This window comes from Cebus imitator, unplaced genomic scaffold, assembly GCF_001604975.1.
Source record: "Cebus imitator isolate Cc_AM_T3 unplaced genomic scaffold, Cebus_imitator-1.0 Scaffold14, whole genome shotgun sequence".
In the NCBI taxonomy this organism is placed as follows: domain Eukaryota; kingdom Metazoa; phylum Chordata; class Mammalia; order Primates; family Cebidae; genus Cebus; species Cebus imitator.
The window spans coordinates 8,100,580-8,115,346 of NW_016107329.1; the positions used below are offsets into that span (position 1 = coordinate 8,100,580).

Sequence of the window (14,767 nt, forward strand, 5' to 3'; positions counted from 1 at the left end):
AAAAAAAAAAAAAAAAAAGAGAGAAAAAAAATTTGGTACTTTTGCAACTAATACATTTTGCTAAAGCATACCCAAATGTACTTTCATTTGAATTATAAATTCAGTAGATGTCTACTTGACAACATAACAAAAGTTATCTGAACAAGTTTCAGCATACTCCTCTGATACACAGACCTGGAAGAGGGTGTGGGTAGCTTGTGGATGTGTTTTCTGTTTGATTTGCGTATGTAAAACGTTATTTTAGGTCACTTTAATGCAGGAAGACAATGAAAGGTGAATGAATACCTACTAGCATACCAGAATAAAACTGAAGCAAACCACTTTAGTAATTTATTTTTTAGAAATGCACCCAAGTTGTGGAGTAAGAAACTGACCACAGACTCTCCTTTTCCAGGAATGTCTGCCGTCTAGGAAGTTCAGAAGCCCTGCAGTGTGCACAGTACACTAGGGTCCCAGTACCTCCATTTCTGACTTCTTCCAACCAAAACAAGCTGCTCAATACACTCTAATCCATGACATGCTTAATCCTGCTCACTGCCTGGAGTTTCTAAAGGATTATGTGCATGGTTTTTAAATTTAGTAAGGAAATTCTGGCCTATTTCCCAAACGTTTCTCCCTGCTTCACAATTCCCCTTATCCATCTATCCATCTGGGGATGGGAAGTCCCAAACAAAGAAAGGAGGGCAGAGAGCCCCACCCAGCATGTGCTGGGCCAAGGCAGGGCAGGGCAGTCACGGATGAGGGTGGCCACTGAGATGATGGGATCAGAAGTGGCTTCTACCACAGACCCGGGAGTTCATGGGGTCAAATGGTCCCTGACTTCAGTCCCTATTTTGGTAGCTTCGCAGCATGGAGCAATGCAGGTGCATGCTCTTCCCAGGTCCTCTGCAGAAGCTGAAAGTTTGCAGAGGGACCCAAACCTCACTGGAGAAAGGCTTCTGGCCTATTCACGAAGACCCCCACACCCCACCTCTGGATCAGTTTTTCTGGCTAATTTGGTGAGTGTTCAACAAACCCATCACTGCAAGGCAGGGTGTTCTGAGCTTGGCTTCCTTCTTAACCGGGAAGGAGGTCATTCACCCTGATAGCAAAATGCATTCCTGCTTTGCTCATCCTGCCAGGTCTCCAGTCTCAGCTGCTGTCTGGTGGGTCACAGGACTTACTGCTAGAGGAGCTGGCCAGGAAGGAGGGGCTCGCTCCTGCTGCTCAGGGACCTGACAGCTCACAGAAATCAACACTGCACTGTCTACAAGAGGTTCGGGCCATAGATTTGCCCATTATATTTTTTAAAATGTGAGTATCTTAGGAATTTTTATGTGTTTGCTAAAGGGTTTCTGTTTTTGAAAGTGAGGTTACAGCCACGTCATTAGAAAGGTGGCAGCTCCTGTGAACTTAAATTTGTATGGAAACTGTTTATCTTCATATAAGAATCCAGCTAAATGATTTTTTTTCCTGAGAATTGGAAAAAAAAAAAAAAAAAAAAAAAAAAAAAAAAAAAAAAAAGGCTCTTAAAAACAAAAAGGCACTGATGAAATACTCAAATCCCCAGAAGATAACCACCTAGCAACAACTGATTAGTTACTTATTGGTCCTTAGGCAAATTCGAAATTGGTTAGTTTTCAAATAAACTCATTAAATAGGTTAATGACTCATTTCTTAGGAAAATGTTAATGGACTTATCCATAATGGGAAGTATATGATATTTCACTTAAAGAACAGGCCCCTGTCTTAGAGACACAGAGAGCAATAGCCGAAAGCACCCACTGACTCATCAGTCACTGTGTCACCACCCAGGCTGAACCTGTTACACAGAACAGAGACTTCATTTCTGCTAGATAATGTCGACCTTTTGATTTCACTTAGCCCAGTAACTTTGTTCCCTTTTCTTTAACAAAGTAAATACATGACCTTAAATATTTGCCAAATCTTCTCCCCTCTCAGTAAACACCATCCACATGGTCATGAGTAGCCATATTTCTCTGATTTATAATGTGTTTCAATATTAGGAATTCTTCATTCTCTTATTTCTGGCTTTCAGGGTATCTTTTAGTCTATGTGTGAAGCAACTTACTAAAATGGTCCAAGGTAAAAAGACTAATCTCACTTCTACAAATACTAAGTTGACCTAAGGAGCACAGGTTGCATCCTGGGAGAAAGTTACTCATCAGCATACAAAGAATCAACTGAGATGTGTCATTGTTTGTATCACATTCTCCTATTCTTTCTTGATGATATCTACAAACAACTTTACCACGAATTAAATCAGTGACCTTGACTAAGACTCCCGAACTCCCACAGCCTCTGTTTTCACAACCTTAAAATAAGTAAGTTACTTTATATCAACAATTCTTAACTCTTTATTCTCAAAACACCCTTGTGTATATTGTTTTAATTGTTGCCACCTGAATTGCAAGACTTTTAATGTATTTGATGGTGGGAGTGGTGGGGAGGTATTCTACCAAGTATCATACAGTTTGTTTTACTAAGATATAATCAAAGACAGGGGAATCTAAGTTTTCCACTTTGTCAACACACCTAGAGGTCCAGGAAGCATGATGACTCGGAGTCCCCGGAACAGATCCACCACGAACTCGACTGTCAACTCTGAAACCCACTAGCAACATGACAGCCTTGAAAGCAGTATCAAATCCTAAACTCTCCAAACCGGCGGATATAAAAACAGATTAAAATAAATAGATGGCTTTCCTATAATGTCTAGTCTTCCTCCTCAATTGTCCCCATTTTACTTTGAATTGATACCAAGTGGAAGAAAAAGGGACAGAGGGAATATATAAGTAACTACCACTCCAGCAAAATATTAACTTGAATGTTGCTTGAGGTAAGGGTCTAGAATAAAATCCCAATGTAATTATTGCTTATGAGCTTTCTGAGCAGACAATATGACATAAGAGAACTGAGCTAGAGATACTAAGATGCTATGAGGTTGAACCTGACACTCCTTCTCCTTTTGGCTCAGAGATCTTGGGCAAGTCATGTGGCCTCTCCATGCTGTGGGTTCTTGATTCCATTAAATGGGGTTTATGGTGGCTCTCCTACGCCGTAGGATTTTTTTTGAATATTATATAATACTATGTACAGGAAAATGTCCTAACACTATAAAGGGAAGAAAAACACTTTTTGAATTTTACACAACTCTTTTACCCAAAGAGGAGAGGGGCAGGCAATTCTCTGTCAATATTGATCCCAATAACAGTACACTGTCATTAGAGTCAACTTCAACAACGTTTTTTCAAAATCTTCAGTTGCCAATCGTGTACCAAGTTCTAGGATTACCTGTTACACTTATAGTTTGGAGGCCAAAGATCGACTTATTTAAGTCCACAGAATGCATAGAAAAAGCACTATAACATATTATTAAATATTAAAGATTCTACATTAATGCCATGCAAAAGAATGAGTCGTCCTTTTCTTTTATTTATTTATTTATTTATTTATTTGAGGTGGAGTTTTGCTCTTTGTTGCCCAGGCTGGAGTGCAGTGGTACAATCTTGGCTCATTACAACGTCCGCCTCCCTGGTTTAAGCGATTCTCCTGTCTCAGTCTCCTGAATAGCCGGGATTACAGGCACACGGCACCATGCCCCACCAATTTTTGTATTTTTAGTAGAGACGGGGTTTCAACATGTTGGCCAGGCTGGTCTCAAACTCCTGACCTCAGGTGATCTGCCTGCCTTGGTCTCCCAAAGTGCTGGGATTACAGGCATGAGCCACCGCGCCCCGCCAAGAATGAGTCATGATTTTAAGGTAATAAAATCGCATAGTATAATAGAATTTTAAGGTAAAAAAAATCACATAGCATAATGAACTCTATCATAATATCTGTTTTTATGCAATGACAACAATCGAAATTTCATACCACAGCATAACTGACTCAAGTATTTGTACCAATTGCATAGGGTTAAAGTAACAGTAGACTATGCTCAAGTTATAAAGTTTCAACATGAACAGAAAACACATCATTAGTGCTTGAATTTCAGTTATGGAAAAAAAAATCACATGGAGCCTCTTGGAGCATGACTGGATAAGATATTATGGAACCCCGCACACACACACACACACCAGTCCCAAATATTTATTTCTGGAAAACCTGATACTCTTTAAAATGAATATTAAAAGACCCAGCATTTACAGGGTGCAATGCATGTGATCACTTATCTTTAAAAAATATACTGTGGGTCAAAATAGCTGATCAAATATTCCAAATTTTAGTAAAAACGCAGTAAGCAAGGAATATTTTATAAACCTTGTTTGTGTATACAGATATATATGACATAAGAAAACTGGACAAAGTTTCCAAGGCTTCACCTTTATCCATTCAAGTTTTACAGTGTCTTTGGACACATAAAAGTGACTCTATACAAATTTAGTATTTTTCTAGTCTAATAGAAAATTAATCAGAAACACCAAATTGACTATTTTCTCATTTGTAAACATGCAACCTGTAAGTTTGAATCTAATCTATTACATAATTCTTATATGATGAATTCACTAAAATAATAAAGCTGTAGAACAAAGAAGTATCTTGCATTTTTTACCCCTACAGAGCAGAATGCTGGTATACAATATATACTCCAACCCTCTAAATACTAACCTGCACCTATGCATTTGATTTTAGCACCCAGTTAATGTAAGTCTCTGTAGCTATCTTGAAAGAAATTGAAATCAGGAGCATTCATCATCCTCATCATCTCCTTCATGCCAAATGACTTTATCAATTTTCTTCAGAAAAGTCTAGCACTAAACTCCGTGAACAATAATCTACCTTAAATTAGTCAGAGTAACCACTGCAGCCTTGAAGAACCCACTCAAACCAAACATGCAGTGTCCCTATCTGAACTTGGATAGCATTATTTTCACAACAACCAGGATCTGACAGTTAATATGTTTATAACCAATACTTTTGAACATTGAGAAAATTTTGTTTTCATTTGTTCATGAAAATGCCAATATTAAAATGCTTTGTTCATCTTGTACAGAAATATTCATTCTGCTGTCATCTGTACTTGAGAAATTCAACAGAGAATCCACCCCTATTACAGTTGTCCAAATGCAGGACGGGGGCACAGCACTTTGCTTCACACGGTTTTCCTTACTCTAATTGGTAATGCAGATAAAAGAATAAAGTTATATTTCCCTTAAGTTTCTAAGGTGAAATGGGAACACTTGACTCTGTGCTACTCCCCCTACAAAAAACCCCAAACAAACAAACAAAAACCCTTTCTCCTTGCCAAATCTGATACCAAAACTGGCTAGCTCTTAAAACTATGCTTCCAAAGAAAATGCGTTCGTGGGAATTTTAACAGAAAACCCATTATACTCATGCTGTTACTAAAACGTCTGCAAGTTCTTCTCTTCAAAAAAAAAGAGCCTCATTTTAAATACTGATACTTCTAAAGAAAATAAAACATCACTTCTCTACTAAGATTCTTTTTTGGGGGGTAGAAAAACAAAAGAATCACATATTTTCTGAAACTGCAGAATGACTACCCTAACTAAATCAATCCCAAAGAATGAAACCCCAGACTGAACAATGAGTAAGCAACTGCAGGGTCCTGTTTTTCTTTCAATGAGTTCGGCATTAAGAGATGATTTTTAAAACGTGTATTCAAATTACGCAGTTTCACCTTGTCAACATCTCTTAATACACAAACAAGTTCTAAAAGGTAAGCAGAAGCTCATTCTCCATATAGTTTCAGGATTACCATACTGTTTTCTCTAATTGTTACTCTACTATGTAATTTAGAACACCACTTTGTTACAATCTGTTCCTAAATATCTACGAACAGATCTTAAGTTAAATAAAGGGGGAAAACAATGGCTGTAGGGAGACTGGAGTGGACCAGCAATAAAGCAGAAAAGGTAGCATTTTTTAAGGTCCTGGCTCCATTTTCAGACTACTCTGCTACTGTTTGTTTCAATTTAAGGGCACCCACTTACAAAAGTGTCTCTCCTGTATACATTCACGGTTTCAAAGCAGTAAGTAACAACAATTGGATTTATTAGCATCTTCCTTTAGAAGAGCTTAAAACACTCTTGATGTTTATGATCTCATTTACCTTCCAGCTTGTGACACAGAAAGGGGAGGATTGTAATTACCCCCATTTTACAGACAGGGAAAGTGAGAAGGAAGGATTAAGTGGCTTGCCCATAGTCACACAATGACTCATTAAGATCAGCAACTAGAAACCTGGTTTCCTGATTCCTTGTTTAGTGTTCCACATACTATGCTTCCTTCTATGAAGTACTATTTTTGTAAAGGTTTCTCTTTCAATAAAAGAAAGAGCAAGTCATGTGACTTTCATTCACGAAAGCCCGTGTGTGTTTTCATTAGCACCTTGGTTGTCCGCTCCTGTGACTAGCGTGGGAGCAATGCACACACTATTATCTTATTACGGCCAGAGCCAGCCAACTAAAGCGAACCCGCACCTGCCACAGCAAACACAACGCTTGTGATGTTTGCCAGTCATCTCACTGGATTTCTGAATTTAGGGAAATTCTCTCCTTTACGACTTCAAAAGGCAAAACTTTTCAACATAAATTGTGATTTTATTGTCAATGATAACATGTCTCTTATCATTCTTTCACCATAGGATAAGAATTGATAGTCCTTTTATTAAACAAAATTTAAATATGGATACTTTCAGTGGTAATTCTTATCTAACCTGTTTTATACATACATACATATATATGCCATTTTTAGAGCAAAATCCCACTGAAGAGGAACACTAAAACAGCATACTTTATGGCGTTCACCAATCTACCATCCTAACACCAAAACATATAGCGTTAACTTTAAAAATCAGTTTTAAAGCACAGGAAATTCAGTAGCATATTTCCAATTCCCAAAAAACAACAAAACCTAACAGACTGGTTAGAGTTTTCCACAAGCACACACACCAAAAATGCATGATAAGTAACCTTCACTTGACCTCAAATAAGATGCATAATTTAAAGTTTGCTCTGGACTAATAAAAATAGATGTACCTGAGATACTTTTTGATTGGCTCTTGCATTGAAACCCACCCCTATTCACAATTCCATTGTAAACAACTGCCAGACATGGCTGGAATCTTACCTCTCTGCTGCCACTTATGCAAATACCAAACATTACCCAAGTAACCCCAAATTATTATGCATCAGCATCACTAATGATGTCTTCCCACGCAGAACACAAGGAGCTCAGGGTGGAAACACTGGCCACTTCTAAGAGCCAGACAGGGCAGAGGGCCACCCAGGAAGTGCTTTCTCTATTTCATCTTCAAAGACATGCTTTGCAAGTCTGCCTTCTACAAATCATTTCCTCAAAGGACGCTTATCTACTACTATGAACATTGTATTCATGAGCACCACAGACACACTTCTAGTGCATGTGTGAGCTAAATAAAAGTGGATGCTCGTCCCAAGTTCCTAAATGTTTCCTTTCTGTCCCAACAGACCACAACTTTGGCACAATGCGGACTAAGGTGACTAGCCTTTCCTGTTCTCCTGTTCCCTGTGTTCAATTTAGTTTACCAGAAACCTGATGGGGCAGGTATTGCTGTCTTCAAAATGTCATTTTGGCGTGGCGGACTGACTGCAGTTATCTATTTTGATTTAAAGGAGTCCTTTTACTTCTTAGAAGAGGGTTCATCCTGATACCCACACAAACTTGGGACAAACAGCAGCCCCAGTGATCGCCCATCTTTGTTCAGCAGCCATAGAATACACACTGTTGTTTGGACTTCAGAATCGAGAATAATATGGGCTGAAAGGAATTTTATGCTCGTAGGAAATCTTAAAAACTCAATCCAGTCTCTAAATAAACTTAACTCTTAGAGTTCAAAATTTTCACTAGCCTGAAAAGGGCATTATCTCCTATTTGGATTCCACTTCTGAATGTATCGACTTGATCAGAAAGGCCTTGAGTCCCTCCAGGCCTGTAGACACAAATTCCAGCTCACATCCACTGCCATGGCAGAGCCCACGGCTGGGGCCCCACCATCACCCAGTCCAGGTTTGTCCCACTGACTCCACTGAAAGCAGGAAAAGGTGTTATGTTCTCAGGCTGCTTTTCTGATTAGAATCAGATTCAGGCAAGATGTAGCCGCTTTCATGTTCACTCCAGCATATATCCGTTTGTGCACTTCATAAAGGTGTGTGTTTCTCCACCAATTATGCTGCTGCTGCTGTGTTTATAATGGTCTGTGTCTTAGAAGGCAGCTGCTCCTTCAACTCTCTGACACACTCGCAATAGTGTTTAACTCCAACCAAAGTGACCTTCATCTGAGAACCACTGTTCATGGGATACGTTCTGGCAACTTCCAGTGATTTAATTGGATGCTGAAGCACCACACTCCTGACAGTTCTCTACAACTCTTTTCAATCTTCTAGTCTATGGTTTTAATAAAGGAAATAGCCTTTCCTCTATTTCACTAGAATAACAGGAGATGCACCCCACAGCTGTAATTTCAAATCCCATGGACCAACAGTCCTAAATATACTATAAAACAGATACTGGATTTGGATAGCATTAAACTGGTCTAGTTAGGAGCAAAAGGCTGGGAATCCCACTTTGGTCCTCATCTTATGACCCTTGAAGACTGTTTAAACCTTAGGCTCACATCTAGTCCAAAATCCAAATAATACTATTTGTTGCTATATGTTTCACTGTTCCCACAAAGCCTCCATCCTGCTAGGAACCGTACAAAGAAAACAGCTACAAAATGAAATAAACGCTCTGGAATTGAACATTCACCTTTCCCTTTCATCTCCCCCATCCCAAGCATCATTCAAAGTTTACACAGCCAGAATGCACCACCAGCTGCAAAGTCAGCCCAGCTCTCTCTCCTCATGGATGTTTGATGAGAACGACAAGAACACCACCAGGCACCCTCCTATCCAATTGTTCTTGAGAATACCTGTGTTTTTTGTCTTTCCCTTGTCTTCTCCAAAGCACTGGTTCTAAATCCTGGCTGCACACTCGGATCATCTGGACAACTCTGAAAAACGCCCTCCCTGCCTCCCAGCCATCTTATGTTTTACCTGAATGTGTCGGGGTGAGGCCCAACGGGCAATTTTTCACTCCTCCCCAGGTGAGTCTCCCCTGGGACAGGGTCCTCAGAGAGTTGTCCCCTCAGCCAGCAGCATGAGCCCTGTGTAGAAACGCTCTAGAAATGCAGAGCCTGAGCCCCGCCCCAAAGCTACAACATCAGAAGCTGCGGGGTTAACCCAAGCAGGAGATCCCTGTTTCAGCAAAGCAGCCAGGTAACTCTCACGTATGCTCAGGTAGAACACTACTGCATTATTAGACTGTGTTTATGCAGCCTCACCGTGTCACCCCTCAAGAGAAAAATAATGCCTCTGATGGAAAAGCTCTTATAGTGGATGTGTCAAATTGAAACGGTTAACTGTGGCCGTTAGCAGCCATCAAAAAATGGATGCTCATTTTTTAAATGACTTTCAGGTCTGGACCTCCAGGCTCACCAAGAATCAGGAGGAGCACGGCTCCAGAAACATAGGGAAAGGTGCAGGCTGTGGCTGGGGGCAGCGGTGCGGACCTGCAGGTTCTCCCCGAAGAAGGGACCCAGGTACCCAGAGGAAGAGAGCCGGGTGCCCCGCGGCCTCCAGGGCTGCTGGTCTGGGAGATCTTCTACTGTATGAAGGGACGGGGGACTGTGGGGCACACAGGATGGGTGGATGTGTGGGGCCTCAAAAAATCACTTCCCTCCCACGCAGAAAACGTCACCTGCAACTCAAAGACGAGTTGAATGTTCCTGGAAATTCTCTGAAGTTAGAGAACAAGGTAGACCATGGAAAAACAAAACAACAGCCAGGGTCAGGCTGATGACTTTTGGGTCAAAGTCCCCAAGAAGTGAGGGCCATGAAACCCAAGGGGACCCCCACCCGCTGCCCCTCCCCTCCCCTTCCCGCAGACGCCAAGGCAAAGGGCCTCACCTTTCACGATGGTGGCCTCCTTTAAGTGGTGGGACAAGAAGTCGATGCTGGCGTACGTGTTAGCAGCAGGCAGGGTTCCGGGACCCGGGCCCCCGCACCCGCCGCCCGCGCTGCTGACGCCCACGGCGCTGATGAGACCCCCGAGGTTTCGGGTCCGGCCCCAGGAGCTCTTGTCTCCCGGCTGCGGGAGCTGCGGCGGTGGAGGCTGCTGCTGCGGTGACGTCCCGGGTTCCTCCCTCACGTCGATGGCGATGTAGTTGAGGCCGTTCTGGAAGCCGGCGGAGGTTTCCCTGCGCATTGGGGAACCGCTGCTCCCAGGACAGCCCACCAAGCCCCCAGGCTGGCCCGGGGTCCATGGCCGGCCCTGTGGGGCCGAGGGGGGAGCCGGTTGCACCTGTCGGGGAGAGGTGGGCGCCTCCTCGCTCCCTCCAGGGCCGCCGCCCACACCGCCCTCGCTGCTTTTCCTGAGAGACACGTTTTCCACGGAGGCCGAGTTGTGGCGCTTGGGGTTGTGGGCGAAGGAAGGGGACACGGGGGTGACCGTCGTGGTGGAGGAGAAGGTCTCGGAGCTGTGGCGGCGGCGGCCGCCCTGCGGGTCCGCGCGGATGACCTTGGCGCCGCGGTGGGGGTCGGGGGGCTGGCCGGCCTGCAGGAAGGCCTCCACCCCGGATACCTGCTCCATGAGGCTCAGCCTTTTCACTCCTGCCGTCGGGCTGGCCACGCGGGCGGCTTCCGGCTTCTGGGGGGCCACGATGGGCTGCGGCGGCGTGGCAGCCACACCGAATGCCATCTCGGTGTAATCACCATTGTCCCCGGTCTCCGAAGACGTCGACGAGGCGGCGCCCGGGCCCTGGGTGGCGGTGGCAGTGGTGCTGGTGGCCGAAGCAGGGGGCAGGCGGTACAGCTCCCCCGGGGGTGGTGGTGGCGGTGGCAGCTGCAGCGACAAGGACGGGGACGCGGGCGGGCGCGGGGGCAGTGGCGGGTACGGGGAAGAGCCCTCGGGGGACAGGAGAGCGTCCAGGGAGCCCACGGGGTGGCCACTCCGGGCACCCGGCTTGGGAGACTTGGGGGAGCTGAAGTCGAGGTTCATGTAGTCAGAGAGCGGGGAGCGCTGCCGGCTGTCGCTGCTAGTGCCCGGGGTGCCCGAGCCCAACGACGAGGCTGGACTGCTGGCGGACAACAGCGAGGACGACGAGGCCGCGGAGGCCAGCAGGGGAGGCGCGGGCGGAGACAGGCGGGGGCCTGGCTCGCCGAAGTCGATGTTGATGTACTCGCCGGGACTCTTGGGCTCCGAGGGCAGGGGGTACTCGTGCATGCTGGGCAGGCTGGGCAGCCCCTCCAGGGACAGGCGCGTGGGCCGCACCGCCCGGCCGCGCTGGCCCAGGAAGCCGTCGGGGCGGCCGCTGCCAGGCCGCGGGGGCAAAGGCACTAGTGGGTGAGGGGGCTGCGTGGGGCCAGCCCCCGGCGTGGCCTGAGGCTCCAGCCGCTCCTCCTCCAGGATACGCCCCACGGGGGAGCTCATGAGCACGTACTGGTCGCTGTCGCCGCCGCACGTGTAGGGCGCCTTGTAGGAGCGCGGCAAGGTGCTGTAGCAGCAGCCTGGGACGCCCCTAAGCGGCTCGCCGCCGGCGTGCAGGGCCGCGGAGAAGAGGTCGGGCGGGGTGCCCGCGTCACCGGGGGACATGTTGAGGTAGTCCCCGTTGGGCAGCAGCTTGCTGTCCGCGTGCTCCATGGGCAGCTTGGAGCCGCACCACATGCGCATGTACCCGCTGTCCTCGGGCGAGCTCTCGGCGGGCGAGCTGACCTTGTAGCTGCCCCCGCTGGCAGGAAAGGTCCTGCTGGCCGCAGAGGTGGGCGCTGGGCCCGCAGGCCCCGCGGGGGGCACGGCGGCGGCGGCGAGGGCTCTGGGCTGCAGGATCTGCTTGGGGGCGGACACGCTGGCGGGGCTCATGGGCATGTAGTCGCTCCTGCAGCTGCCTCTTCCGCTACCCGCAAGGGCCGCGCCGGGCGTCATGGGCATGTAGCCGTCGTCTGCGCCCAGGTTGCTGCTGGAGCTCCGGTGGGAGCCGATCTCGATGTCCCCGTAGTCCTCCGGGTAGGGGTGGTAGGCCACCTTAGGGGAGGACGCGGGGCAGGACGGGCAGAGGCGGCCCGCGCTGCCCGAGAAGGTGGCCCGCATCAGCGTGTACTCATCCAGCGAGGCAGAGGAAGGCTGGGGCACCGGCCGCTGCCGGGCCGGCGTGGTCAGGGAGTAGGTCCTTTTGCGCAGCCCTCGGTCCAGGTCCTGGGCCGCGTCCCCCGACACCCTGCGGTAGGGGCGGCCGCAGTGGCTCAGGGGCCTGTCCATGGTCATGTACCCGTACAGCTCGCTGCCGCCGCCGCCGCCGTCCCGGGCCGGGGGCGTCTCCGCGATGGACTCGGGCGTGTTGCTCCGGTGGCTGCAGAAGGCGCGCAGGTCGCCGGGGCTGGAGCCGTACTCGTCCAGGGACATGAAGCCGGGGTCGCTAGGGGAGCCCGAGGCGGAGGCGCTGCTGCTGGAGGGCCGCTGGCCGGGGCCGTGGTGCAGCGGGTGCGGCAGGGGCGGGTGCGCGCCCGGCAGCGGCGGGTAGGATCCCGAGCCGTGGCCGCTGCTGGACGACAGGGAGCCGGGGCTGGTGGCGGCGGGCGGCGAGTGCGCCACAGGCATGGACATGGAGCGGCTGTGCTGCAGCGCGCCCCCTGCCGGCAGCAGCGCCACCTTGCTTCCGCGGCCGCCGCAGCCGCCGCTCAGGGTGTGCGAGCGGCTCAGGGGCGCGCGCGCCGGCCCGGGGCTCAGGGGGCTCCCGGCCACCGACACCGGCCTGGCGCCCGCGGCCGCGGCCCCCGCCGCCGCCGCTGCCGCGCCGCCGTCGCCCTCGCTGGCGGTGCGCACCCGGCACGAGCTGCACTTGGCGGCCGGCGGGGTGGCGGCCAGGCTGTCGGTGCGCGAGCGGCGCACCAGGCCCGTCTGGCTGGGGGGCAGGTTGACCAGGTGGTGGTGGCGGCGCGCGCCGGGCACGCTGATGGGGTGCGTGGCCGACGACCCCGACGACTGGCTCTTGCTGCGCGGCCGGAACTCGAAGAGCTCCTTGAGCGCCTTCATGGCCTCCAGGATGGTCTCGTGGATGTTCTGCGCCACCACCGAGTCGTCCGCCTGCATCCAGAGCTCGCCGGGGCCCGTGACGGCCGAGCGGCCCACCTCGATGAAGAAGAAGCTGTCCGAGTGGCCGCAGCGGCGGATGTTCATGAGCTGCAGCGTCACCGACGGCTGCTCGCAGTTGAGCTTCACGAAGCCGATGGTGCGCGCCGACAGGCACAGGCGGTACACGCCCGTCAGGTTCTTGCTCTGGCCCAGGCCCTTGGGCTTCAGGTTCACCTGCCACACCTCGCGGTAGGCGGCCGTGGCGGGCGCCACCAGCCCGTAGTTGTCCTCGGCGCCAGCGGAGCCGCCCAGAGCTGCGGGCAGGGAGCCGCTACAGGAGGCGGCGGGCGCGGCGGCCGGGGGCGCGTCTCCGGCGGCCGCGCGGCCCTCGCTGACCAGGTCGGTGAGCGCGCGGTACCAGCCCTCCTGCTCCTGCTCGTTCTCGGCGGCCACGGCGAAGTACTCGTCCTTGGTGTAGAGGGCGATCAGGTACTTGTGCTTGGCGTCGGCGCGCTTGTTGATGTTGAGGCAGCAGTCGAGCGCGATCACCCGCTTCGGCGCGCCCGCCTTGCTCCGCCACTTCTTCTCGCTCTCGTAGTACTCGAGCCGCGGCGGCTGCGGCGCCGACACCCCGCCCGCCGTCGCCTCGTCGCCACCCGCGCCGGGCCCGCGCAGCACGAAGAAGCGCTTGTGGCCGTGCTTCTGCTTGCGCAGGTAGCCGCACTTGCGCACGCTGTGGTTGTTGTTGTTGTTGTTGTTGTTGAGGTTGGGGCCGTCTCCGCTCGCCGGCCCGGGCGGCCCCTGCCGCGGTGGGCTCGCCATCGCGGGCGCTTCAGGCCGCGCCGCCCAGGCCCGGCGCCCAGGGGCTGGGGCGAGGGGCGGAGAGGGCGCGGGCGGGGGCGGCTCCCTCCCACCCTTGCGCCCGGCCGCCCGCCCGAGCACGCGTCCCTCGGGCCCAGGCGGCTGGGAAGGTCCGGGGAGGCCCGCGGGGGCCAGCCCCGCTCGGCGGCGCCGCGCCCTCCGCGCTCCGGGGGCTCCCGAGGATGCCCGGCGCGGGCGGTGGCCGCCCCCCGGCCCGGCTGCCTGCGGCCGCTGCCTCCCTGGCTCTCGGGCGGCGCCTGGGGACGCGCTGGCTGGGCCGGGAGTCGGGGTCCCCGAGCCGCGGGGCCGAGCCTAAGGCGCGCGCGGCCTCACCGGGGCTGCTGCCGCCGGGGAGCCGGGGTGCGCCGGGGCGCTTGGGGTCCGCGTCGCCGCCGGGGCTGCTGCTGCTGCTGCCGTTGCCAACGGCGACCCGGGCTCGTCGCGGTCCCCGCCGCACAGTGAGTAACACATCGCGCACCGAGTGACTGAACTAAGAAGAGCAAAACAACATGTGACTCGGCGTTACGCAGGCACACACGGCGCGGCCGCCCCGCCCCGCCGCCCCGCATTGGCGCCGCGCCCCCCGACGGACGGCTCGCCTGGCCAATCGGCGCGCGGCTCGCGGGGGTGGGCCGCGCGCCCCCGCCCCGCCCCCCTTTCTCCCCGGGCCGCGTTTCCCGCCGTCCCCTCCCCCTCCAGCGGAGGCCTCGGCCCGGCCGGGCGGGGTGGGGGCGGCCCCGGCCTCATTAATCAGCAGCTCGCTGTGGATGCCGGCGGAGAAGATGCCACCCAA

General features: G+C 51.5%; 1 protein-coding gene across 1 annotated transcript in view; it reads right to left on the reverse strand.

Moving 5' to 3' along the window:
• IRS2 (insulin receptor substrate 2) overlaps positions 1-14,466 on the reverse strand; it is a 34,487-nt gene extending 20,021 nt beyond the window's left edge. Inside the window, exon 1 of the mRNA XM_017501789.2 lies at positions 9,954-14,466. Within this exon, the coding sequence (XP_017357278.1) occupies positions 9,954-13,935 (3,982 nt within the window). The 5' untranslated portion in view covers positions 13,936-14,466. The remainder of the gene's footprint in view (positions 1-9,953) is intronic.
• Positions 14,467-14,767: the final 301 nt, after the last annotated feature.